Below are 27,915 nucleotides of genomic sequence, written 5' to 3' on the forward strand. Positions count from 1 at the left end.
ACATAAGAAATTTAAAACAAAAAAAAACTTTTATTTTTCTTTTTTATAAAATTGAAATTCGAGTTTTTTAAGTTGCTTTATTCAATAAATGTACTAATAAATAAAGTTAAAAAACATTGTTTTGAATAGAGCTAATGTTATTCTGTCAGCTTATAATTACCCTTACATGTAACAGAATTTATCAAAAATTTAAATATTTTTAGTACTTAAATAAAATATCAACTTAAAAAATCTAGCGGATTTTTCCAAAGATTGTTAAAGTTATATTATTTTTTATACTATATGCCACGAAAATAGACTGTTTAAAGATTTTAAGCATTCCATAGTTGCAAAAACATTTGCAAATTCTTACATGATTCAGCTACATGCCAATTATTTTGCAAAACTGTTTTGTTAAAGGCCAGAGATACTGTTGACAAGCGGTTTTCTGGGTAATTTCTATATTACACATAAAAGCATTTGTGTAATGCCCTGGAGCATTAAAAATCAATGTTAAGTTGGAATTTTTCAACCACCTTCTGTTAAATTACAACACAATTCTGGTATGCTAATAAAAAAACTTCAAAAAATTATTGAAAGTGTAAAATGATTTTCGCAATAAACATCAGAACATATAAAGCGAGGTTACTTTAAAAAATTGCTTAGTTTTGATAAGTAGTTTATCTAACCAACAGCAAACCTAAAAAAAGCCTGTTTGTTTACATTGCAAATGTATCAAGCTTAGGCTAAATAACAAAATAATTTTACTTTTTATAAACACAAGGTTAAATAAAAATACACAAAGATATTTCTGCGCCAAATAAACTTTAAAATAATAACTAATTTAAATGTTTTTACTATACTTGAAAAGTGATAACAACATAAAAAAATCCTGCCAATTTTTCTGCAGGTATGTCGTAGTTTAATCATTTTGTTGTGCCATAAAAAATGTCATAAAAAATAAAAATTGTATGGGTAAAAAACTATTTAAAGACCCAAAGCATACCATAGTTGCAAAAACATTTGCAAATTCTTCCATGATTCAGCTACATGCCATTATTTTACAAAACTGTTTTTGCTAATGGCCAGAGATACTGTTGACAAGCATTTTTCTGGGTAGTTTCTATATTACACAAAAGAGCATTTGTTGAATGCTTTGGGGCATAAAAGATTAATGTTATTTGGCAATTTTTTAACCGCCCTCTGTTAAATTAAAACTTAAAGTTTATATTGGAAATAACAAGCACTTCAAAATTTTAAATATAAAAGAAGTTTTTCTAGTAAACAACTAAATGTATATAAAGCGATGTTTCTATTAAACTGTGTGATTTGATAGATCAGTTTATCACACGCACAACAAACAGTTTAACGAGGGTCACTCTGTTTATTTATAATGCAAATTCAAAAAATTAAGGTAGAAATATGGAATAATAAATCTTACTATAAAGAAAAATATTTGATTTTTTTATCAAGATGCAAAAGAATTTATAAACTTGTGTTCTAAAATATCGTGTTTATTTTTTTAGTTTTAAGTATATTAAGTTTAAGGCCTAAATAAACTTACCCAAAATGAGACCAATTGAACTAATATGTACCGACAGTTCAAATTACTGTAGTCCCGAGCAAGAAAAAAAAGAAAACGGAACTGCAATATGTGTCAGCAGTAAATCTTTTACGTGGATTGAAGAATCTCTTCCAAACGATGAGATAAGATTTGCAATTAATACAGTTACACCACCTCTTTATCTTGGCGTTAAAGATGGTAACGTTCTGTTGTTAAATCTAACTGGCAACAACGATGAGGCTACAACATTTCGTTTAATTGGAAATAAGCTACAAAGTTGTGATCTTGATGGCTGGTTTTTAATAGTTCAAGGTGACAATGTTGTTGTTTCTAACAAGGAAGATGCAACCAATTGGAAAATCAAGGCCTAAAAACATTTAAAAAATTAAATTAAAAAAAACTTTTGTGTTTTTTTTGTTATAAAGTTACTACTTAAGTTTTTAAAGTTGCTTTTATTCAATAAATGTACCAAAAGTTAAATAATCTTGTGTTGTATCGCTAATGTTATTTTGTCAGTTTATAATTAACCTGATACGTAACAGAATTATGTTTTAGTGCTTAAAAAGAATATCAACATAAAAAATCTGTTATAGTTAAGTTATTTGTTATATTAAATATCACAAAAAAGAACTGTTTAAAAATTTTAAGCATACCATAGTTGCAAAAACATTTGCAAATTCCTTCATTATTTAACTACATGCCATTATTTTGCAAAACTGGTTTTTGTCAAAGGCTTTACATACAACAGGGTTGATTAGAAAAAAAACGAAAATAATTTAATAGGTTGAAGATATGTTCATTTTTTTAAATATTAAATATTTAAAATAAAAAAACGCATTTAAATGAAAAAAGAAACGCTTGGATAAATTCAAAACATCGGTAACGGAACGTCATCAGTTTTTGACATGCTTTTCGCTACAACGAATGGCAACATTAAAGTATGTAGTATGGGTATAACGTTATTTTTTTAGCCTAAATTAAGAAAACTTAAGATAAAAAAGTACTTAAGGTAACATGCAATTAATAAGCTATAATTTTAAACGTAACTGAATAAAGAAATCTGTATCTTTTATCAATAAAATAGATTTATGGTATAGGAAAATATCTGTCTATAATTTACCAAATGGCATTTAAACAACTAATATTGATATGGATTTTGATATTGGGTATTTGCTATAGCCAGGATTACAAAACAAGGTATCAATATAAGTATAGCTTTAAAGGCCCAATGTTAATGCAATCTGATAGAACAATACCATTTTGGAACTATACAGGAGGTAAGATTTATAACTGTTTTTTAGTTATTTTTTTTAGTTATTTTTTTTAATGTATTACTTTTGTTTATACAAATTTGGTTTAGTGTAGTGGTTTAATTTTTTAATTTTTTACGTAAGGTCCTTAGTTTAATTCTTACTGCTTTTATTGTATATAAACAACATATACGGTTCTACTAATTAACACACTGGACAACACAGGACCACACAGGACAAAGCATTTACCACAGAGAAAAAAAATAAAATGCGAAAATCGCATAGATTGTGTTTTGTATTTAGAGCAACAAAAGGCATTTTCCCAATGAGGTTAAGGGCTGGGGTTAATAAAAAGTGTTCCATTGTCTGTATTTGTTTTTTATCAAGCGACTGTGAAAACGGTCAAGGCTTCCTGTGTGGTTTTGTGTGGTAAAAAGTCACTTTCTGTGCGTACTATGAGGTCCAGTGCAGTCCTGTGTGATATTTAGTAGGATTTCAGCATGTATTTTTGCTTAGACAAAATTACTATACCAGGCTATTACAGGCAATTTTAGTATTATTTTAACTATTATTCTTAGTATTATTTTAACTATTATTCCAAACTAGGGCTGGGTTTGGCCCAAAAATGTTACTTTATACTAGACTGTGTTGTTGACTCTTGAGGATCAATAAATTTTAAAATATTTAAACTCAATTTTTTTTTGGAATGTAGAAGCAGTCCCAGGGGACGAACAAGTAAGAGTTGTGCCATCTTTGCGGGGAAAATCGGGGGCAGTTTGGTCAAAACACCCGTTTCCTTTCGAAAACTGGCAAGTGGATATGCATTTTAGGGTAACTGGTCGGGGTAAAGTCGGGGCAGATGGCTTGGTAGGTTTATTTTTTTTTTTACATAACCTGTAAAAAGCTTCAAGTGGTTTAAATATATTTTCCTATTTTGCTTTAAATTTTATAGAAAATTAATTTGGTGACTTTTTATAATTGTCTCTAGGACAAATGATCTTATAAGTTAAACTTATGTTTATTTGTTGTTTTTTAAAGTATTTTTATCATGTTTTCGTAGGTTTTATGGTACACACAAACTCCTGCTCAAAACGGTCCAGTTTTTGGTTCTATAGATAGGTGGTCGGGTCTTGGGGTATTTTTTGACTCATTTGATAACGATAACAAGCGAAATAATCCTTATATATCAGTAATAAACAATGATGGAAATATGGAATTTAGCCATGCAACGTGAGAGTTCCTTATTTTTATTATTTTTAACTAGTTGATAACCCACTTTACAGTCGACATTTTAATTGTCGTAATATGGTCACAACTCTTATTTTATATTTTCTTTCAATAACTTACGCGCGCACCACAAAAAAGATTTTTTTGTAGGCATATGATTTGGTTATTGTTCAGTCCAGTAAGCTCCATTATATATATATATATTTATATGAGTATTTTTTTTGATTTTTTGTCTTCTTTCTGTTGCTAAAATAAATTAAAAAAATGATTATTTTAGGGATGGGTTTGAGCAAAAGCAAGGAGGTTGTTTGCAGGATTTTCGTAACAGACCATACCCAGTAAAAGCTAGAGTTACTTATTATCAAAATACCCTGATTGTAAGTAAATGTAACAAATCTTAAATTGTTTTTGAAATATCTGTCTTACTTTGTCAAAAATATGATTTACCAATTTTTAAATATTTTTTTTAGATGTTTGTTTTCAAAATTTGAAATAGTTTATCTATATATAATATTTTGATTTATGGTATAGCCTATAATAACAATTTTAAATATGTTATACTAGTAATTTTGTTAGAGATTTTATAAAAAAAAACTGACACCACAAATTTGAAATAACCATCAATAAACTTTTTATTTTAAAAGGTTCAAATCGATCCCGGATTTAGTCCTGATGAAGATTATTCAGAATGTACGAGAGTAGAAAATATTAATCTACCAAAAGAATATTTTTTTGGTGTCTCTGCCGCCACAGGAGGCCTTGCAGGTGTTTAAAGTTTTTATATAACCTATTTTTATGACTTATTTTATTTTGATCCGACAGTGTGGTGTAGTGCTAAGAACACTTGCTACACCACATATGAGGTCGTGGGTTCAATCCCAACTGCTGTTATGCTGTAGCGCCCTTAAGTAAGGCGCTATAAATGGTATACACTCCTGCTGAGCCAGCACTTAATCAGCACCTTAATTACCGGGGAATTAAAATCTATAATATCCCAAGCTTCTAAAGGCAACTCAAGACTGAGTCGGAGTAACTTATGTTACTCTATGTTTAGGTTGCGCATTCGACTTTCCCACATCGAGGATAAATATATACAAAAAAAATATAAAATTTTATTTTTTGTAGATGACCATGATGTTTTAAAGTTTATGGTATCCAGTATTCATGATCAAGCAGAGGTATAAAATAAACAAAATTATTTTTTATTGTTTTATGTTATTAAGACAGTGTTATTTAAAAAAAATTATTTTTTTCAAACAAAATTTTTTTTTTTGAATTTTTTTTAGGAGGAACCTGCACCTCCTCTTGAAGAGGATGAGCAAGAAAAAGAGAGGTTAAGACTTCAGGAAGAATATCTGAAAAATTTGGAGGAGTTCCAGAAAGAGCAGGAAGACTTTAGAGCCAAGCATCCTGATCAAGCAAAGCTGGAGCAGGAAAACAGAGCCGAGGATTTGGTAAAAAAATTTTATAATTTTTTTTGTTTTAGTTTGGAAATTTTTTTTAAATATTTATAGTTTTTATTAGATTTTAAAAGGGGATTTTTTGTTTAGTTTGAAGGAAATAAAAGTCCTGAACTCCAAGCAATATTTGAAGTCCAAAGTGAATTAAAAAAGCAAATTTTGTGAGTTTAAAAAAGATTATTAAATTGCAATTATTTTTGAAAAACAATTTTTATCACCTAGTGTTGCCAAAAATTTTTAAATTTTTTTTTTTAATTTTAGATTTTTATTAACTTCAATGAACTCCTTAATCACAAAACAAGATTTATTAATTTCCAAATCTTCTTCTTCAACTGGGGATGCAAGTGATATGATTGTTGCTCAATCACATGAAGTTCAAAACGTTTATCGAATGACAACTTCAAATTTAGACATGCTGACCAATTTAAAGTAAGCTTTGTTATTTTTTTGTGTCTTTATCCTCAAAGTGAAAAGACTGTGTGGCTTTTTTATATCATGCCTATGTTATCTATACCCGGTTTCCAATTTTTTGATAATAATCCTGTTCATTTTCGAATTTGGGTTTGGTTGGGTAGGAGTTTGTACTGTTTTCTTTTGTTTCACTTTAAGCACCTACTGCATAGGGGCAGTGGGCCTAGAACTTACGACCTTATCTAGTAAAGCCAAGTATTCTTACAACTACACCACACTGCTTATACAAGTCTAGTAATTTTTTTTTAATTTAATAATTAGCAGCTTGTCAGGTTTATTCTTGTTTTAACTAGTTTTAATTATAATTGACTTGGTATTTAGTTGTTGATAAATATCTGGTCCTAGAAGGGTTAATACCTGATAGAGCAAAAATACTGCAACACATCATTAGTTAAAATTAAACAATTTAGACTTTGTATTGCAATTTTTGTTGCTAATAATAATATAAAGTCTCCCTCTCCCCCAAAAAAGTATAGTGTATAAAAAACATACACCATTATTTAAATATTTAAACTAGAAGCAAATATTTATTACATGTAATTCTTTGTTTAGAAATGAGATAACATTTTTAAAGTCAACGCTGTTAACCGTATCTGGTCAAGTTGATAAAGTCAGTTATGCCACCAGTAATTTAAATTCGAAAAACGCTGACTCAGCAGGCGGCATGTATGAGTCGACAAAAAATATTCAAGAAATACGAGAGAGGATGGATATGATGCATGGTAACATTGTTTCAATGATGGGAAAACAGGTCAGAAATTGTATTTTTTGGGATTAAAATGTATATTTTTTTAAAAATTTAACTTTTTATTTTTTAACAGTTAAATTTTTGGTAAGAATATAAATTAAAGAATTTTAGAAAAAGTTAAACAAAATTTAACTAAAAAAAATTTTAACAAAAAATTTTAACCGGCGTGGTGTAGTGAAAGAACACTTGCTACACCACACATGTGGTTGTGGGTTCAATCCCCACTGTTCTCATGCTGTAGCGCCCTTGAGTAAGGCGCTATAAACGGTATGAACTCCTGCTGAGCCAGCACTTAATCAGCAGTATAATTACTGGGCAATTTTATCATCTATAATATCCCAAACTGCCACAGGCAACTCGAGACTGGGTCGGTGTAACTGATGTATGCGCATTCTTTCCCACATCGAGGATAAAAATATATACAAAAAAAAAATTTGTTTTCAGGCTCAAGCCTCTAAAATTCAGTGTCCCGAACCTGAGATACCATCATGTGTATCGATTGGTACATTTATATTTATCGCCGTTATACAAGTTGTTATTTTATTAATTTACCATTCTGTAAAGTAAGTCGTTTTAAGTTTTTCAAATTGTAATTAAAAAATTTTGATAATTTTTGTTTATTCAAAAATTTCTACATATTTTTAACTCCAAAATTATCACTTTAAAAATTTTTTTGGCAATATTATTTAGACATTAAAATTAAATCTTTTTTTCAGGCAATCTAGAGAAGATGCTGCTAAGAAGTTTTTTTAATTTTATTAGAAAAAATTTTGAAGCATTTTTAATAAGTCAGTCTTTTTTTATTTTGATTAGTAAATTATTAATACAGGGTTAGTTAAATTAATATTAAAATACAATACAAATGTTACCTTTTTTGCAAAACTACTCGGTTCAAGTTATACACAATATCTTTTAAAAATATCAATTCTTTAAAAGGATAACATTATGTGAAAACAAAATTCAATTATAAATGTTTTTTAAACATTGTAATTTAAAATATCATAATTTATTTTTTAAGTTTTTTTGAGGGGCAAAAGATATTTAGATTTATGTTATCCAAATTTTTTTCCGACTTTTCAAAATTTTAAAATTAACTTTGCCTATGTTATTTAAATAATTTATGCAATGTGGTATTTAGATTAGAAAAAAAACTTTTATTTTTATAAGTGTTCCTAGATATTAGAAGTCATTTAAACTGCCAAAAAGTGCAATGGTATAAGTTGGTATTAGGCTAACATAAAAGGGTATTATTGATAGGTGAATTTTTTTTATTTTTAATTTTGAAGCATATCTTTGTCAACCTATTTAGTCTTTGAAGCATTAGGTTTATTGTAATAACGTACTTTACAACATATAACAATTTTTTTGTTTAAAAAAGTAGAAATTTTATTTTTGGTGTAACTATATGATTCAAATAATTTGGTGTACAGCAGATTTTTAAAATGTTTTTTTTTGCATTTTTGTTAAGTTGTAAAAACTAGAAAATGAAACAATTAGAAATGGTTGTTATTAATTACGTCATCAATATTTTGTTATAATTTGCGGTGCAATAAATTAAAAAGTTCAAAATCTGTTGCTTTATTAAATAATTATAAACAGAAAACCCTTTTTAATTTTTTTTTATTTAGGTTTTTGCGCATCAATAAAAGTAATAAAATGACATTAAAATTTACAATAATGCAACAAAAGAATTTACAAAGTAAATTTTATCATTTAAAACATGCCCTTAAAAAGAGTTTACACAACGATTTTATAGAATATCATGACGTCGTTACCAATTTCAGTTTTAAAAAACGGAATAAGTAAAATTTTTAATGCCTAAAATTTGTCATAATTATATATTTAAACGCACGTGATTTTATACATGCGTGTCTAAGTAGTTTGTACTAAAAGCGTTTATTTAAGACTATGTTGTTTTAAAGCAAACTCGTGGCTTAGTTATAATATACCACGTCACCTGATTAACAAAATTCAGTTAGTTACAAAATTGAAGTATTTCATAAGTCGTTTTCTTATTATTTATAATTTAAAATTAGAGTTATGCAGCATTACTTTTACCAAACTTTTAAGGTTTTTAAACAAAATTTAATTTTTAAAAAGTTTAGAAAATAACACTAAAATTGCTAAATTTAAAAATGAATAATCATCTATAATATGTTGAAAATTTAATTTGATTTTATGTATATAATTTGTATGCAGAAACTTTAAAGTTATAAAATGAGATATTTTAACGTTTTAATATTACTATTAAGTATAACAGTGATTTGTGTGAAAACACAAGTCGAAAAAAATGCTTCGAATAGTGCTGAAGAAATAGTTACCGAAGGTGAACAAGCAAAGGCACAAAACGATGAGAAGACTCATGAACCTAAAGTTGAATCCTCTACTGTAGCTCCACCTGAAGAAGAAAAGAAATTAAAGGACCTTCCACCGGCGAGTTTTAGTCTCTTTTATGTTTTTTCACTGTTAAGTCTTTGAAGTTTAAATTTTAAATTTTTTTAGGAATTTAAACCCTATAACTCTTATTATTTTAACAGAGAATTACAGAAGCTGACAACGAACGAATTGCTCAAATCTTAAAAGAATTTCCAAGTCTTCCAAAAGACACATTTAGTATTCCAACAATTTAATTTTTTATATTGACTTGTTTTTAATTATTTTTATTAATCCATTGTATTTATTTATTAGCAATAAAAGAAACTTCATTCAGGAAAAAATACACCCCAGAAGAAAAGGAACAGTTAAGGAAAGAAAGAGGTATTTTATTCATACTCATACAAATAAAAACACATATCTCGTTAAAAGTTTAAGTTGCTAATAGTGTCTCTAATACAAAACGAGGTCGCCTGTTTTTTTATTCAACAATGTTATATTTGTAGAGGAAAAACAAAACAAAGAAAACCAACAAATATACGATAGCGTTAAGGAGAAAATGAAAAATCATCAGAAATTTGTAGGTAAGTATATCGAAGTGCGTTTAACTTAAATATTATGTACAGACCAAGCTCAATTTTTATTACGTTATGCTTTAAGATAAGAATAGTAGTTATCTCTGTAATATTGCGACACTGTAATACGTACGAAATTGATTTTGTTTTGTTTAAATTTTTGCAATTAATTAAATATATTTTTTAAGAGTAGACTAAACCTGAATTCAACGAAAAATATTAACAAAACTTGTTACTTCTTATTATGTGATTTTGGTTTATTAACTAAATCGTAGCTTTTGTAAAAAGTATTGTGTTAGCCATCATAATATTAATGCTCATAAAATAATTAAAATCTTAGATAGCATGACCGCTGAGGAAGCAGAGGCATTAGTTGAAAAAATCCAAAGAGAACAAGAGGAAGAATACGCAAAGGAAAAAGAAGAAGGCCCTCATGACGAGCTTTAAAATTGCCTTTATATTTCACAATTTAATTTAACATAAAACGTTTAGATTTAATAATGCGATTTTGCTTTGTTGGTGTATTGCTTTACTAGAAATTAGTCAAAATTGTATAAATAAACAGAATTACTTGTAATATTTATGTATTTTTTTTAATTTTAAAATATTAACATAAAAAACACAGTAACTCAGAAATGTTGTTTTTTTAAATTGAGGATAAATAAAACCTACAAAAAAACTTTTTAATAAACCTTTGTTGACACGGGCTGCAAATATTTTGTCGGAGACTAATGATGTCATACGTGACGTGGCGAATGGTTGTTTTTAGAATTCGACCTAACTCTCGTTTAATAAAGATACGTGTTGTCGTTTTACATGTGTTTTTTGCGTATTGATTTAAACTAAATTTAACCTTAAACTGTATTGTATTGAAGGCTTGTTCATAATTTGCAGGAGAATAAATAAAACTAGGATTTTGTACAGTTGTAACCTAGTTAAAGAGTGTTATATTTTTGTTTGCAATAAGCATTTAAGATGTAATCTAAAGTTTTGTGTTCGTTAATATATTTTAAACCTTTGTTAAAGATTGTCAGGTAGTTTTTCCTTAATTGTGCGACCATAATAAGGTCAATGTTATTGTGAACTGCTTAATATACAAAGTACAAAGCTACTTAAATATTCAACTTACTAAAACAAACATGTGCAATAATCTGAAGGTTAATCTTTTCAGGTCATTTCTAAATTGTGACAGTAAATAATGATGCAGCCACAACAAGGGTATTCCCAATATCAACAACCTTATTCGAACAACAATAATCAACAACAACAACAATTTTCTAACAGCAATAATCAACAACAAGGTTATGTGAACCCTCCGCCCCCCTCTGCTGGATATAATCAAAATATTCAGTATCCAAATAACATGCATAACGGTGGAAATGTTACTTATGTATGTAACTATTGTTTTTATATCCACAAATAACCATTTTTAATTTGTTTAATTCTGTATTTTTACAATGTTTAGCAGCCTATAAAATCAATTCAATATGAATAAAGATAAAAGTTTTTTTCGTTTTAATTTTGTTATTTTTAAATTTTCTGACCATTTTTATAAAATTTTACTATTTATTTTTAACAAAATAATATGTCATTCTATTACTTTCTTGTAGACGAATGGAGGTGGACTTCAGACCACAAAGCAAATTCCTCCAGCAACGAGTGGCTCGATTCCCTCTCAACAACCCCCCCTAGCGTCTCTAAACGGGTACCAAAGCAATTATCAGCAGCAACCATATTCACACAGCAATTATGGTGCCTCGTAAGTGAATAAATAAAAATTCGTGGTAATACAAAAAAAATGCGGCAAAATTTTTGATTTAAAATAGTGGGGTTCTTTTTTTTTAAATTGGGTATTACCACAATTTGACCTCTTTGGCCAAAATCTATAACATTTGCCATGTTAATATTTTTTTGTAAAACCACACCATTATTTATTTCACTGTAATAAATTAGTTATTTAGAATAGCCTATTTGCTTCACTGACATTCCTAAAACACCATGCTTTTACTAAATGCTATGTAAATTGAAATGTATATTATTTACTTTGTAAATAAATTGCTAGTTTTTTACTTAATTAAATGTAGACTGTAGTTTTAAACAATAAGCACGATCAATAATTATATGTATTATATATAAACTTTCTAATTTTAATTATTAGGAGTTGTAACTAAAGCTAGTGTAGTATAAACTCCCAATTAGTTTTAGAAAAAAAAAGATTGGTTTATATATATATTTTTTAATATATAAATTTAGATTTTACAATTTTTTTATTTAATTTTTAGTCAGATCACTTCCACAGCTGGAACAAATCCTAATTATTACCAACAAACTCCTCCACCAGGTTACACCCAACCAAGCAATTATAATCAATCAAATTTTCCACCACCAACTTCTAATCAACCAGGTTTATAATTTTATTTTAAATATAAAAAAAAGTCAAACACAATTTTTGTAATTACATACTTCAGTTGTTTGTTTTGTTATTTTTAAAAAAAATTTAAAAAAAAAGCGCTGTTTAATCTGCTGATTGGTAACTAACCAAGTTAGCCAATGATTAAGCAAATTTTAAGATTTCTAATAATGTTTTTAAAACTTAAAGAGGTTTAAATTGTGCACATGTGCTTTCTTAAAACTCCAGTCTTACACTTTTTTAAATTAATTAAAAAAATTAATCCCAGCTATCTTTTAAATTTTTTTGTTTTAAATATATTGAACTAAAAGAAAAACAATTCAAATTGTACATATGGGTTTTCTTGCCTTTTTTTTTGTTTTTTATTCAAACATTTGTAAAAAAATTTAAAAATAATAAAAACTATTTTCTCAGGTTCTCAGTTATATGGAAACCAAGCAAGTGGGGATAATCAAAGACAACAAACTATGCAACATCCAACTGGGCCTCCCATGCAACATCAAGGTAGACAATCTGCTTCTTAATATAAAAAACTAAAGATAAACTACTTTTTCCCAGAATACAGAATATGTTTATATGCGTTTGAGTACTTTTGAATTTATTTTTTATAGTAGTTTAATGTGTTTAGAATTGTGCTAGTTTTAAGTTTTAAATATATGTAAGTAAAAATACACAACTTTTTTTTTTTAATAAAATATAAATATTTTAGGACCACCTTTATCAAATACTGGTCATTTATCTGGTCCACCACCACCAATGACAAACCAGACACCAAGTGCACCATCCTTACCACAACAACCAGGCCTTGGTTCACCAATGCAGCCACCTGGTTCAAATCTACCACCTGGACCAAATTTACCAACTTCTCAAATGCAAAATATGAACTTAGCGGGTAACCAACCACCAGGTCCTTATATGGTAAGTTTTCTTGTTTACTTTTTGTTTATTTTGTTTGCTAACCTGAACTAGTTTAAACATTGTGGTAACATATATAAACTTTGCACTTACTTGCTATTTTTTTATGCTTTTAACTTTAAATTTTACATTTTGTTTGTTAAAAATTTTAATTTTTTTCTTGTTATATTAATTAATCTTTGCATAACAATGTTTAATCAATATATATTAATTTAAACATCTTTTCTTTATTTACACTGGGTTAACACCATACATAAGATAGTATTTTACTTTTAATAATAAGCTTTTAATGTGTACTAAAAGTCCTAACACTTGTTTAATTTTTGTTGTTGTTATAAAGCAAGGACCACCTAGGCCAGGCATGCCACCTCCTCCGAACTCTAACATTCCTCCCCAACAACCTGCTGGGTATAGACCAGGTAAAAGTCTAGACTTAAAAACTTGTGATGTTTTTTTGCAAAAACTTAATTGTATTTAGGTTTTTAACCAAATTATTTAAAAAAAAATAAATAAATTAATATTTAATAACTTTAAATTATGATCTTGAATTGCCAATGTTTTCTAAAGCAAAAACTGTAAAACAAAGGTTCTATTTAACTTTAAAAAAATAAATAAACTGAGTTCGATAATAATTGTTTTTCATAAAGGTCCTGGACCTCAGCCTTATCCTAATCAACCAGTGCAACCTCCAGCTAAAAGATTGGATCCAGAAGCAATGCCAAGTCCAATACAGGTTTGAAGTATTAACACTTTGTTAAATTATTAGGATCACAAATAGGGATGGGCCAATCAAGTCCGAGTCCGAGTACTCGGCCCGAGTATTAGGAATAATTTAATACTCATGCTCGTCGAGCATTTTTTAGTACTCGGACGCCGAGTAATATTTTGTCATTTAAGATCGTATACGAATTACTTTACATAAAAAAAACACGAAATTTGCCTTTTTCCAATAAATTATAATCTACTCTCAGTTATATTGCGGGAAAGATTCTCGTGAAATTGCGGGAAAGATTCTCGTGAACAGTTATATATATTGAAATGACGTCATAACCGAGTACTCGGACTCGGCCGAGTATCGCGACAAAATACTCGGACTCGTCAAATCCGAGTAATTTGAATTTTAGCCCATCCCTAATCACAAATGTTGTCTAGTTTTAGACAATACATAATTACACTACAGCTCTCCTAAATTCTCTCGTCTGTATTACGGTACGAGAGAATTATCACCTACGGATTACAGTTTCTCTCCTATAGTAAACAGCACGTTGTTTTTTGTCTAGAGCTGGACAACATACGTGACCCAATTATTATTTCCAATTTGTGATTTTGAATAAATTTTTAATAATTAAGTGTTTATGTTATACTAAAATAATTAATTTTTTTTGTAAGTTGTGATTTTTTGGATTATTTTTAAAAGTTAGGTTTTTTATGTAGGTTATAGAAGATGATAAAATGAATAGGGGAGGAGAAATTTTTAAAACGGACGGAAGGGGATTAGTTCCACCATTAGTTACCACAAAGTTTACAGTGGAAGACATGGGTATGTGTTGTTAACAGTTACCACTTAAATATCCTTTACATTTTATCATGACCACCTTCTGGGTTGAATCATAATAATATTTTCTTTTTAATTTGATTAAAATAAATGTTTTTTTGTAACTTTTATTGTAATATCTGAACTTTTGATTTTGTTTTATTTGGGTTTGGTGACCATGCCATAACATACTTAAAAGCTTTATGTAAACATTAATACTTTTGGCATGTTTTAAATCATTAAATTGATTTTGCCATTTTTTCCCGTCGCGTTGTTGTAATATGAATTGTATATCGTATTTATTATTTACTTTTATCAATGTGCGAAAAGCCAAAATAAAAAAATTTAAGATAACTTTGGTTTGATATTGTAATTTGTTTTAAAAAAATTTTCAAAACATTTTAAATTCGAAAATAACAAAAAAAAACAATTTTTGTGTAATTTTTAGTTAATATAACTAAATTCTTTATTTTACTAAAGAATAAAAAACTAAACTAAAAATTAATAATATTGCTGACAACACTGAATTTTTTAGGTAGTGCAAGTCCAAGGTTTGTGCGTTGTTCAACTTACAATTTACCAACAACTGCAGAGATGGCCAAAAACTGTCAAGTACAAATTATTTAAAGTTTATATATTGTTTTTGTTATGTTTCAGTAAAATTTTTGATTAAAAAAATTAATTTTTTAGGTGCCGATGAGCTTGTCTGTAAAACCTATGGGGAAAGTACCGGAAGGGGAACACCCACCTTTTATAGTGGACCCGGGACCGGATGGGCCAATCAGATGCAAGCGATGTAAGGCCTACATGTGCCCCCAGTTTAAGTTTACGGATGGGGGTCGAAGATTTCAATGTGTGTTGTGCAACGCTATCACAGATGTAAGTTGATTTTTAAGGACATTATTTTTTTGTGGATTCTTTTGTTGTGGATCATTTATTTTGTGAATTGTTTTTTGTGGAATTTTTTTTTGAAAACTTATATCAATATTTGCAATTTATAAATCTATCTTATAACACAAAAATTTGGGGGGCGGGGAGGGGTTTTAAAGTATTTTATGTCTTTTTATTAACATGTTTTCGTTTTACACATAAATTTTTATAGGCTATTTAAGTTTAAGCTCGAAAGGTTTTTTTTTTTTTAAATTGAAGAATGCTTTTAGTTGACAATATACTTGCTTAACCTCCACTAAATCTAAGTTACTTTTATTTATCGTTTTATTTTTGTTTAGACTCCGCATCATTATTTTGAGCACATTGATCATCTGAACAACAGGGTGGATAAATTTAGAAGAGCTGAGTTATGTCGTGGTTCTTATGAGTTTATTGCAACTAAGGACTATTGTAGGGTAAGTTAACTTACTCAGAATAAAATATTTCTAATTAAAAAAAAATTTTGTATTCGTTGTTAAAAAAAAAACTATTTTTAAACTGTTTTTAATCCTTGTTGTTTAATTGCTGGTAAAATTGCTTTAAAATGTCCTTATATTGTTAATAAGGTCTATATCGTAATGATATATTATACAAAACCCCATGCTAAATAAATTTTTACAAAACTTTATATTATAAAAATTTATAAAAAAAAATTTACGTTTTTGTTACTTGACTTTAAACTATTCTAGGCATTTTTAAAATCTGCCAATTTTTCTATCTTTTTTAAATACTTTTTTGTATATTTTTAGAATGACACACCTCCCAATCCTCCAGCATTTATTTTTGCGATTGATGTCTCCTACAATGCAATGAAGTCTGGCTACGTGGAAATCTTATGTAGACAACTTCACAGTTTATTGGACACTTTACCTAAAGACATGGGCATGGAAAAATCTGAAATCAAAGTCGGAATTTTTACCTACAGCAAAGTTTTACATTTTTATAATTTAAATGTAAGTTATTTGTCACAAATTTGTTAAGTTTCATGTAATATTTTGCTTATATTTAATTAACAAATATGTTTTTTTTTCTTTTTGGTTAATAATAATCTACTTTTTTCATGATTTTGTAAAGACTATAAATTAAACTGGTAAAATCTTAAAAAAATTTTAAATAAAATCAAATAATTTTTTCCAGGAATAAAAATTAAAAAAATAATTTAAATTTCTAGAGTTCGTTAGCTCAGCCCCAAATGATGGTCGTTTCAGATGTTAGCGATGTTTTCGTTCCACTACAAGATGGTTTTCTTGCTAATTTGGAAGAATCAAGGTGATATATATTTACACTTTGTAAATTTGTATACTCTGTTATTGTATGTATCTATATGACTTGAAGTCACTTTAGTGAATTAACATATTCTAAAAGGAAAAATTACAAAAATAATGTTTTATCGAATTTTGGTTAAGCTTTTATTTAAAAATTAATAGGGATATTTCAGAGAAGGTTTTGCTGTAAAAAGGGGTTTCAAAAATGCGTTATTGTTGGAAAAATTGCATTTTTTGGCACATAGTTTTAATAATTTGTGTTTAATAATTTTTTTATTCCAAAAATCAAAAGTATTATTAGGTTTTTAATAATTTTTTATGATTTTTTTTAGACATGTGATAAACAGCTTATTGGAACAAATCCCCGAAATGTTTCGAGATACAAGGGAAACTGAATTGGTTTTTATTCCTGTTATTCAAGCGGCAGTTCAAGCTTTGGAGGTAAAAAATTAACAATTTAGAACAAAATTTTTTTTAATCATTATTTTAGGTGTTTATTGTTTAAATCCCTTTTATTTTAATTTGTGTTTTTGTATTAAATTTTGATTTTAATTTTGTTACCAGTTATTTATTTATTTTTTTTAAACCTTTTTTAAGTTGTTTTTGTTTTTTTTTAATTTTTTAGTCGGCAAATTGTGCTGGAAAGTTGTTCATGTTTCATACAAGTCTCCCGATAGGGGAAGCACCTGGTAAACTTAAAAACAGAGATGACAGAAAAGTGATTGGAACGGACAAAGAAAAGGTTTTTATTTTTTTAAATCCAATTTAAACAAAAAAAATTAATGTCATAACAACCATAACACTATTTTTTTTATAATTTATAAATGTTAGGTTTTATTATTTTTTTTAGAAATTATATTTTTTTTATGTGAATACTTACAATAAAAAAATGTTTAAAAAAAATTAATTTTGAGTTAAAAAACACTTTTAAATGAATGTTGCAATATTAAATAAACTGTTTAGGTTAAAAAAAAATGTTTATTTTAATGCAACATTGTAATTTTAGAAATTCACAATGAAAAAATATTTAAAGAAAATTAATTTTAAATTAAAAAATTTATTAAATAATTGTTGCAATATTAAATAAACTGTTAAGGTTTAAAAAAATGTTCATTTTAATGCATCATTGTAATTTTAGCAACTCTGATTTTTAAAAAAAAAAATATACATTAAAAAAAAATTTTGTTCCAGAGTTTATTTGCCCCTGGCTCGAATGCTTACGAAAAATTAGCAAAACAATGTGTAACACAAGCTTGTTGTGTGGACTTATTCTTATTTCCCAACCAATATGTTGATGTTGCAACGTTAGGTATTGTTCCACAAATAACAGGAGGAACAATATACAAGTAAACTCATTGTTTATTTAAAATAATAAACTAATATTAGAATATATTGTTTTTGATGTAATAAGTTTAATATAGTCTACAGTTTTTTTGGAATATTTATATTTTTAAAAATATATGCATTTTATTTAAAAAATCATATTTAAAAAAAAATAACATGAGGTAAAAAAACTCCAAAAACTTTTTTTTGAGTTTTATGAACAGCACTAATTTTAATCTTTTGTTTTAGATATAATTTTTTCAGAGGAGAGAAGGATGGTGAAAGGTTTATTAAAGATCTTGCCCATGATGTGCAAAGGGATATTGTGTTTGATGCCATCATGAGAGTAAGAACCAGCACAGGTAAAAACTTAAAAAATTTAGAATTAAAAAAAAGAGTTAAAAATTGAAATTACAAAACTAAAATGCTATTTTTAGTTTTTTTTACCCAATATAACACAAAAATATTAAAAGGTTTTCCATCTATACCAAAGTTTAATTTACATTATGTACATATATGCTTGTATGTTCAATTTATGGCTCTTTAAAACAAACGAACCTGCAGTTTGTGGTGCACAGGCAAACTTTTGTTACGACAAGCAGTTTATTGGTAACTGGTCAAATAAGTAAAAATTATAGTTAATAAAATTTTATAAAATTTTTCTTTTATTGTAACAGGAATAAGGCCAGTTCAATTCAACGGTGCATTATACATGGGCAACACCACCGATGTCGAACTAGCTGCAATCGACTGCGACAAATCGATTCACGTCGAAATAAAACACGACGACAAGATAACTGAAGATTGTGGAGCTTATGTTCAGTTTGCGATTTTGTACACTTCAGTCAGAGGACAACGTCGTCTTCGTCTTCACAATTTGAACCTGAGTGTTTGTTCGCAACTTGCTGATTTGTATAGAAGTTGTGAGACAGACGTTCTGATGAATTATTTGGCAAAGAAAGCGGTCAAGTAAGTTTTAAATAAAAAAAATTTTAGTGTTTTTAGTTTGTATTTTTTGGTGCTAACCAATTTCTAGGAATATCACAAATTTAGTTGATGTAGTTTTCAAAATTGTAAAATTTGTTTAAAAACTTATTTAGGATATTTTTTGTCTTAAAAAAACCTATTATATAAATTAATTGATATCTTGGTGAAAGAGTGTTTAAATAGAATATTATTTGAAAAGAAGTATAAATAGCATGTGATAAACACTGTATATAACAAATCAAAAAAAGCTTACATGCAGGAACATAAAAATCACTTAGCAGGGATAAACTAATAAAAATTCTAGTTAAACACAAAAGAGAAAATCATAAAAAAGGGAATAAATTTCTGAACCAAATAAGAGAGAATCTAAAGCAAAACCTTTTTTTTTAATTTTTTAAAGACAATATATTATATATAACATAATAAAAATTTTATTTTTAATTTGTTTATTTTTAATTTGTTACAGAACTGCACTGGTAACAACAGCAACCAAAATCCGCGAGGAATTAATTTCTCAATCTTCAGTAACATTAGCAACTTACAGAAAACATTGTGCTGCCCCTTCATCACCGGGACAGTTAATTTTACCTGAGTGTATGAAACTGCTACCTGTCTATCTAAACTGCTTGTTAAAGGTAAATGTGTGTTATTTTTCCTAGATTTAATGATATTTATTTAGATTTTAAGGATTTTTATTATCATTTTTTAACATAGAAATACCTAAACCAAATCATATTAATGTTATATTTTTTTGGTATTTTTCGAAAATCATTTTTCATTTCTGCGAGTCATTTTCTGCAACAACATTTTAGTTAATATTTTGCAATAATTAAAGGGCACTTTCTAAAGAAAGATAAGGTGTGTAAAAACGAAATGTAATTTTTTAGAGTGATGCAATCCAATCTTCCCATGATATTACAACCGATGATCGAGCATATTTAAGACAACTTATATTATCGATGGACATTAACGAAACTCAAGTCTTCTTTTATCCTAGATTGATCCCAGTGGTGAGTTGTTTAAATTTAAATTTAAAAATTATAAAATATACTACGGGACTTGTTAAAAATTTTTTGATTTTTTTTTTGTACATTTTGGTGTAGGTGTATGGGATAATATTGTGTTATTTTGAAATTTGTTTATATCTATATACAAGTATTAAGAGGGTATTGTTGATTACATTTTTGTTATATTAGCATCTAAACATAGTTATAATATATTTTGTGCCATTTTAATTGACATAAAAATTATTATCACTGTCCAAACGCCAAAATAAATATATCCTAAAACAGTAGGCTATTTATTAAATAGATTTTTTTACAAATTTTACTTTTTAAGTTCGGTATAATAAAATAAATTTGTTAATTGTTTAGTTAAATACTACTTTGACGAGTGACTGCCTCCCTGCTGCTGTAAGATGTTCGGAAGATCGTTTAAAAGACACTGAAGTTTATTTACTCGAGAACGGAATAAATTTATTCTTGTGGATTGGTCAAGCAGTCGATCCAACTTGGGTTCAAAATGTTTTTGGGGTTCAAAGTGCAGCTCAGATTGATATTGATCTTGTAAGTTACAATAAAATCATGTTGTTATTTAACTGCTTAATATTTAAAAATTTATTTTTTAGACTTTTTTTTTCATTTGTTTTTTAAAGGTTATTTTTTTTTCATTTTTCTTTTTTGCTTATTATTTATGAATTTTATTTTTAGGGCATTTTAAGTTTTTTTTTTTCATTTTTTTTTTAAATTTTGTGTTTTTGTTTAAACATTTTATTGAATCTTCCAAATTAATTTTTTTTAATAAAAATGTTTTTTTTTAGGGAAACTTGATGGTTTTAGACAATGAAGACTCCACTTTTATTAGGGATATTATTGATCGATTACAGTCATCCAAAACAAGACAAATGAAGGTAATTAAAACAGCTGTATTTTATATAACCAATTTCTCTATTGTTTTTTAAAACTTGAAAAAACTTCTTTATATCTAGTCAATAGCTTGCCTTGAGGTCAAAATTTTATTTGTCATAATACGGTTGTAACCCTCAACCAATATTTTCTGCGCACCGCAAATGGCAGTTTTTTAATTGTGCAGTGTTCTAAATTAAATATTTTATAAAAATTGTACACTAAGCTCTTATGTGTTATATTAATTAACGGTTTATATCCTAAAAATTTTGTTACCAAAAAACTTTAGCAACTTTTTTTCATTCAGTTTACAATAATTCGACAACGAGACAAACTTGAACCCTGGTTCAAACATTTCTTGGTTGAGGATAGAGGGACCGGTGGGGCTGCATCTTATGTAGATTTTCTATGTCATATGCACAAGGAAATCAGAGCTCTACTTACCTGATTCTATTTAGTTTGAATTTTTTGAAGGACGGAATTGTCAATTCTGTAAAATGGATAATTAAATTAGGATTATTGACCAATTTTTAACTGGTTTATTCTGTTGGTCGTCATTATATTATATGTGATGCTTAGAAAAAGGGTTTATTATTGGTTAGGTTTGTATAATTGGTTAATTAACCAATGTTAGACAATTTTAAAAATTGGTTCAATTTTTTAGGGGATTCGTTAATTACCTATTTTAATACTGAATAAATCTAAAATATTGAAAAAATAAAATGTGTTATTAAAATATAACAGAATATCACTACCTTAATTCTTAGGTAAAATTATTTGAATAAAAATTAAACAATATTAAATAATTGACTTGGTTTGTTTTTAAAAATAATAATTCTTGAAATATAATGTCAGAACCTTTGAATTTAAGGTTCAAGCTACCATTTAGTATTTATTATTACTTTTTTGTTTGTTTGTATATTTAAAACTTTAAATGCCTGCCTGCTTTAACAAAGCATTGAACTTTGGTTTAAAACAACTTTTTTCCTAACATTTTCTCTTTTCTTTTGCTTTAACATCCTTAAAAAATGCTTAAAACTTCATTTGTAAATTTGAAAATATTTTGCAAAAATTTTAAAAAGATTTGGTAATTTTTTTTGAAGCATTTTGTTTTTTGGATTCCTTTAAATATAGAAAATCCAGTTTAAATAACAATACTGTGCAATAATAAATATGACATTTTTTGTTAATCCAATTTAAAAATAGTTTTTAATTCTTGTCTAAAGCATAAATTTTTATATAAAATTTTGTCATATATATATTAAAAATGTAAGACTTTTTTGTGTGTTTCTAGAATGGATTTTTATTTTTTGGATGTGATTCTAGGCAATAATAAATGTTTTGTATTTGATTGTTTTACCCTTGTTTCCCATTGTAAATATCAATAAAAATGGTGACCATTTGTAAAGGGAATATTTCAAAGGGAATGGGGTATTAGAGTAGGGTGGTAATAGTATTTAAAATTGTTTAATTTTTGATGTTTTTGGCTCATCTTTTTTCTTGCATTCTGCTACTTTGTCGCCTTCTGCTATTTTTTTTCTTGTATGTATTTGTAGTTTTTTTCGACAAATATTAATGCCTTTGATCTAAAATTTCTGTTTGTTGCATTTTTGCTTTTGAAATTTTTATGAAAAATTCCATTGGAAGAATATTGAAGAAAATAAACAAGTCAAAGTTAAAAAATTTTAAACTTTAATTTAGCCTATTAATGTTATTCTTTTTTTTAAATTCACTTTTTTAAATGCTTAAATAAAATAGAAAAAGTGTCATCAAGTTAAGTCTAAGAGAAATCGATTTAAACTAAGAAATTTAATCCTATAACCTACTTTTATAGTAACAGGTAATATCCTAGATTTAGACTTACTTAATAGAGCCTTAAAATATGTGTTATATTTTTTGTTTAATCATCAATAAAACTAGTATCTGAAGACTGCTCGGCTTCCAATCCTTTTAACAATTTTTCTTTCTTTTTATCGTTTAGTTCCTTCTGCTTATCAATACACGCCATAGCAAACATTTTAAACTCCTTAAAATCTAGCTCTTCGTCGCCTGAAGCGTCAAATTCAAAGAAAATGTCGCGTACTGAGTGATCTTTTAGGTTAAATAGGAAACCATATTGCTCGAATTCGTCAGCTGATATGGTACCACCACCGTCTTCGTCCATCATTTCAAACACCATCTTCGAATGTCGAAATATAAACTGCTTTTCGACCCTGTCTTTGAGTGATATTAGAATACAAACCAACAAGTAAAACTCCTGAAATCTTATGTAGCCCGTTGCTTGCTGGTCGAGCATGTCAAGGACCAATAATATTTGCCTTTTGTCCAAATTAGTAACATGTCTCATGAACTGGTAGAATTGAATGTCGTTTAGTTTGTTCTTGTTATGAACGTCCAGATAGTTAAAATATTTTAACAACAATTTTGTATTTTTTACGGTCAGCAAACTAAACGACCTATCAAGATGCAAATACTCAAGAACGTTGGAACGGATTTTCATTTTGAAATTTGAAATTTTAATTAAACTTTACTTAGTTGGTAACATTTTAAAGTTAAACTATAATTTTATGACGTCATAAGCAAATATTTGTTGTTGTCACGGAATTAAATTACAGTTTTGGAAACACTGGCGAAAGTGCGTCATAGTTTAAGTACTAAAACCACAAAACAAAAAAATTACAAAGAAAGTTTTATTTGATTTGTTTATTAAGTTTGTTTAACCATTTGACTGTCGCGTGAGCAAATTTTGGGTATTTTTTGGCCCACTTGAAAAAATTTGTCACTTTTATTTAATTACTAAAAGGAATGCGTCTGCATGTCGAAAACTAATAATTAAATTACGAAATAAAATTTGATTTTAAATAAATAAAAAGACTGAAAGACGATAAATTAAAACAAAAAACTGTCTTTATAAATTTTTTAAATCAATTAATATTATAAAAACATAATTTTTAAATAAGAAATATATACTGTAAAAAATAAATATTTAACATTAAAAATAAATCACGAATCTGCAAGAACAAAAGAAGTTATTTAATTATGATAACAGTTTCTTTTCTTATAAATAATTAAGTATGTTTAAGAAAGGGCCATTAAAATAATTAAAAAAAACTTTTGTTGTTGTTTTAGATTTAAAAATAAAATATGGCAGAACATGAGAATAAAAAAATGGATATAATTGAAACTTGTGTAACAAGAGTGTTAGAAAGTGCTCTCGGACCACTCTATAAAAAAGAAACGAGAAATAGCCATAAAGTTACATTTTCTCTGCAACTTGAAACTGAAATTAAGGACAATAGTCAAAAAAAAATGTTGGAAAACACAGCTGAAAAATATGCCTGTCATTTAATGGGCGAAATTATGAAAAAAGCTGACACGCCAAAGGACTGTGAATTACTACAACATTATGTCGATAACTTAATTCAATCTGTGTTAAAATGTTCAATATCAACTGCTATAAATAAAGAACTATGTTATTACGATACAGTTGCTCAGTATGCTGATAATTTAGCTGAAAAAATCTGCAAAAATGGAATACAACAAATGAATAATGTTTTGCGAAAAAATTCACAATTTCAAATGATATCTGATTTCTCGGACCAGATGGTAACAAGCGTTATAAACTCTACAATTTATGAATGTGATGGTTTTATTATAAAATATAGTCAGAATTTAGTAAGAGATATAATGAAAGATGCTAAACAAATAGCTGGTAACCATATTTCTGCTTGTATGCAAAGAGAATCTTTTTCAGATGATATGGCAACTTCTATTTTGAATTTATGTTTTTCTGAAAAAGTCAAAAATGATCAAAAAGAGATACATCAATATCACTGCTATGCTGAGTCTTTACTTGGGCCTTTGCTCAGTGAAGTTTCAAATATAAATAAAACTAAAGAAAATCAAGTTTCACAATTAAGGTTTATAAATATTATTTTTGTTTTTTTAATTTTATTGGTAAATGTATATACTTTATTTATAGACTTAATATTTGTTTTATTTTTCAGCTCTCCACAAAAGCAAGAACAATCTTTAACAAATTCAAATGAACAAATTTGCCAAAGAAATATGCTTAAACTGCCTTTGGTAGGTTAATATTATCTATGTAAAATAGTAATACAAGCTATATAGTCAATGGAGGTATTTATTGGACAGTTAAAATTTGGAGGTAATTAGTGAACACCATTCCGAATATTTTTAGGGTTGCCACTTTTTACCTATAATTTGCCAGAACATTTTCTATAATATAAGGTTTAAATAAATGTCACTTTTTTTAATCTAAATTGCCTGGAAAAAAAATACGCACTTTTGAAATTTCAAAAAAAAATTTTGATTTTTTCGAAAATAAAGGCAAAAAGTAAGTTGTTAAAATTTACAAAATTTTTAAATTACTAAATTTTCAGATTGGCAACACTAACTAAAAATGCACTGATCTTTCTATAAGGCCCTAATTTAAACTTCTATCTTCATTACACTCTATACAAAATGCGTCCAATGTTTACCTCCATCCTATTATTGTAAATGGGGGTAATTATTGGACACTTGTGAATACATTTTATTTGCTTTTAAAGGCCAAAAATAAGCCTTGTAGTCAATTTTAGTCACACTTATTACAAAAACATGAACAGATTTTAATTTGTTAGGTTTTTGCAATAAGGTGTATTAATAATTTAGGGTAGAAATAAATTTAAAACAAAAATGCCAAGAAAATATATACCCCCCCCCCTCTAAAGGCTTAAAAAAAGTGCAATTCAGGAATTATTAAAGGAACACAAACAAATTTATCCAAAGAATATAATATACCAAAATCAACAGTTTAATATTATCTTAGTAATGAAGGTACATTTCCCTCAGAACACGGCGTAAAGCCTGTATTTAACACCGTTCAATACAAACAATTAAAAGCTAAATTTGCTTTAACGCTAATTTTGCTTTAACTTTAAATAATATTAAAAGTTTAGCCTGCACATATATAACCAACAATGAAATGGAAGACGCTAAAAAAGACTAAAATTTATGTAGACGATTCTTTAAAAAAGGGAAATTTTTACTAGGGTAAGGCACTTAAGCAGTTTCTTAAAGATTCTGATAGTCCTACAAAAAGTTTGCGTCGAGACTGCCTGAAGCCTAAAATTATCCAAAAGACCCCCTTTATCACAAAAATTTTTTAAAATGTGGCAATTGTTAACACTAGTCGACGATTACCCCCACGGTGTCCAGTAATTACCCCATTTGTGTAGGTAATTATTGGACATTTTTAATCTAGAATTTTAGGCAAACATGTGTAGATTGAGATTTAAATAGTATTTTTTCTTAATGATGAATGATAACACTATCTTAGGAACAAAAAATATTTGATTTAAAGTTTAAAACAAAAAATTTATGGCCAAGTTTGTCAAAATCGTCCAATAATTACCTCCATTGACTATACTGTTCTTTTTATCTAAACTATTTTAATCATATGTCTAAAACCCTATTTTACTTACTGTTATACTTTTTAGGATAATAGTAAAACAGCTTCAAACGCAATGCACAGAAAAGATAGTGTTGATGGACAAAGGTAGAGTATTTTATTAATATTGTTTATTTTTTTAATCTGTATTTAAATGAAAAATCTTGTGTTTAATAAGACTGAGTGTTTAATATGGATTAATTTGCAGCTTAATTTTTTCTTAAGAACCTATCAATTTTTAAATATTTATTATTGCAATTCTGTTTTAAAATTGGTATTATGTTTTAATATATGTTTTGTTTTTATATTGGTTTATTTTGATTTTTTAGTGAGGCTTTAACTCCAAGGTCCGTTACAGAAGATAATAATTGGAAGAGGGGATTATATCACTTTGCTGATGAACTCCTGTACTCTCTTTCTATATTAGAAGATGAATATTCATCTCATAATATTTTTGGCTCCCTAGAAACACCACCTGGTTAGCTACAATTGTTTATATTAATCAGTTAATGTAATTTTTTTACATTTAATTTGTAAAAAAAATTTGTATAAAAATTTTTTTAAATCAAGTTTTGCCCTTTGTGTTGTACAGCATTATTAAATTAAATTTTTTTTTGTTTAAATAATTGTGTTGTTTTGTAACAAAAATTTTTTTTACAGGTAGTGTGAGTTATGCTAGAGTTAAACGTTCAGGTTCGTGCCCGATAGTTCGAATCCCGCCGACTCTATATGAAGGTAAAAGTTATCGACGTCAGTCAGAAACATCAGTTCAATTAACAGGGGGAGTTGTTGGTTTTGCTGATAACTTAGCTTGTAATATTTTACGATCGACCGTACTAAACTACAGTTGTGTTCACTAGTTATTTTAAATTTCAACCAGGGAATGTACTATATTATTTAAAATTTTTTTTTAAAATATAAATATCTAAATTGGAATGTATTTTAAATACTTTATTTAGTTAGGCGAAGGTACTTAAATATTTAAAAGTGTTTTAGTTAAAAATTGTTATAAACACTGTTTTTTTATTTTTTTTTTGCTTTTCTTACTTTATTTCTAAACTAAATTATAAAAAAATTTAAGCAATCATTTTTATTTGAGTTAAAAACTTTTTTTAATGATTTTTTTCCCATCAGTGTTTATATTTCATTTTGGTGTTTTTGTCATTCATTTTTTACTACTATTTAATGTAGAATTTAGTATTTAAATAATTTTTAATTTTTCTTAAGGTAATTTTTGTTTAGATTTTTTCATACACAATTTTTTTATGCTTATAAATACGTACAATTTATTGTTAAAAACTGTGACATTTAGATTTGAGCATTACAACAAAATGCATGAAAAATTTTAAAGTTCAGTAAATTAAAACGTACAACCAAATTTTAAAAATATTATAATATTCTATATAAAGTATTATCATATACTACATTTAATAGTTTATAAAAGTTTTGGTTGATTTGTTTTTTGCCATTTAAGTTATTTATTATTTTCTTAATTAACTGGTGTCAATTTTGTAAAAAAAGGCTTTAGGTTTTAAATCTATCTGTTTT

At 27.1% G+C, this 27,915-nt stretch overlaps 5 protein-coding genes across 6 annotated transcripts; 4 read left to right on the plus strand and 1 right to left on the minus strand.

Moving 5' to 3' along the window:
- Nucleotides 1–2,635: 2,635 nt before the first annotated feature.
- LOC145741851 (protein ERGIC-53-like) lies at nucleotides 2,636–8,258 on the plus strand. Its single transcript, XM_082559516.1, has 12 exons — nucleotides 2,636–2,820; nucleotides 3,506–3,660; nucleotides 3,854–4,023; nucleotides 4,298–4,397; nucleotides 4,665–4,785; nucleotides 5,146–5,198; nucleotides 5,307–5,474; nucleotides 5,571–5,641; nucleotides 5,742–5,909; nucleotides 6,504–6,702; nucleotides 7,144–7,262; nucleotides 7,416–8,258. Exons 1-12 carry the CDS (start codon nucleotides 2,667–2,669, stop codon nucleotides 7,450–7,452), a joined length of 1,515 nt encoding a protein of 504 aa, XP_082415642.1. The 5' UTR covers nucleotides 2,636–2,666; the 3' UTR covers nucleotides 7,453–8,258.
- Nucleotides 8,259–8,902: 644 nt separating this feature from the next.
- LOC145743359 (uncharacterized) lies at nucleotides 8,903–10,224 on the plus strand. Its single transcript, XM_082561300.1, has 5 exons — nucleotides 8,903–9,132; nucleotides 9,237–9,312; nucleotides 9,388–9,456; nucleotides 9,579–9,656; nucleotides 9,988–10,224. Exons 1-5 carry the CDS (start codon nucleotides 8,917–8,919, stop codon nucleotides 10,092–10,094), a joined length of 546 nt encoding a protein of 181 aa, XP_082417426.1. The 5' UTR covers nucleotides 8,903–8,916; the 3' UTR covers nucleotides 10,095–10,224.
- Nucleotides 10,225–10,574: 350 nt separating this feature from the next.
- Nucleotides 10,575–22,595, plus strand: LOC145743650 (protein transport protein Sec24C-like). Of its 2 annotated transcripts, none has more exons than XM_082561665.1 (23): nucleotides 10,575–11,037; nucleotides 11,258–11,352; nucleotides 11,930–12,051; nucleotides 12,472–12,561; nucleotides 12,767–12,975; nucleotides 13,313–13,391; nucleotides 13,620–13,705; nucleotides 14,407–14,512; nucleotides 15,042–15,118; nucleotides 15,197–15,385; nucleotides 15,736–15,852; nucleotides 16,186–16,389; nucleotides 16,608–16,705; nucleotides 17,034–17,142; nucleotides 17,327–17,443; nucleotides 17,893–18,047; nucleotides 18,274–18,386; nucleotides 18,702–18,993; nucleotides 19,478–19,646; nucleotides 19,899–20,021; nucleotides 20,385–20,576; nucleotides 20,831–20,920; nucleotides 21,223–22,595. In XM_082561665.1, the coding sequence occupies exons 1-23, from the start codon at nucleotides 10,846–10,848 to the stop codon at nucleotides 21,361–21,363; spliced, it is 3,165 nt and encodes a 1,054-aa protein (XP_082417791.1). In that variant the 5' UTR covers nucleotides 10,575–10,845; the 3' UTR covers nucleotides 21,364–22,595. The 2 variants fall into 2 exon arrangements, with proteins under 2 accessions (XP_082417791.1, XP_082417790.1); XM_082561664.1 differs by having other exon boundaries at nucleotides 10,576–11,037; nucleotides 11,258–11,406.
- Nucleotides 22,596–22,815: 220 nt separating this feature from the next.
- On the minus strand, nucleotides 22,816–23,415 carry LOC145741328 (EF-hand calcium-binding domain-containing protein 9-like). The gene has a single exon (XM_082558901.1). The coding sequence runs from the start codon at nucleotides 23,413–23,415 to the stop codon at nucleotides 22,816–22,818; it is 600 nt and encodes a 199-aa protein (XP_082415027.1).
- Nucleotides 23,416–24,048: 633 nt separating this feature from the next.
- Nucleotides 24,049–27,668, plus strand: LOC145743002 (uncharacterized). Its single transcript, XM_082560855.1, has 5 exons — nucleotides 24,049–24,835; nucleotides 24,923–25,001; nucleotides 26,417–26,475; nucleotides 26,697–26,845; nucleotides 27,028–27,668. The coding sequence occupies exons 1-5, from the start codon at nucleotides 24,060–24,062 to the stop codon at nucleotides 27,225–27,227; spliced, it is 1,263 nt and encodes a 420-aa protein (XP_082416981.1). The 5' UTR covers nucleotides 24,049–24,059; the 3' UTR covers nucleotides 27,228–27,668.
- Nucleotides 27,669–27,915: the final 247 nt, after the last annotated feature.

This window comes from Corella eumyota, chromosome 2 (genome assembly GCF_963082875.1).
Source record: "Corella eumyota chromosome 2, kaCorEumy4.1, whole genome shotgun sequence".
Classification (NCBI taxonomy): domain Eukaryota; kingdom Metazoa; phylum Chordata; class Ascidiacea; order Phlebobranchia; family Corellidae; genus Corella; species Corella eumyota.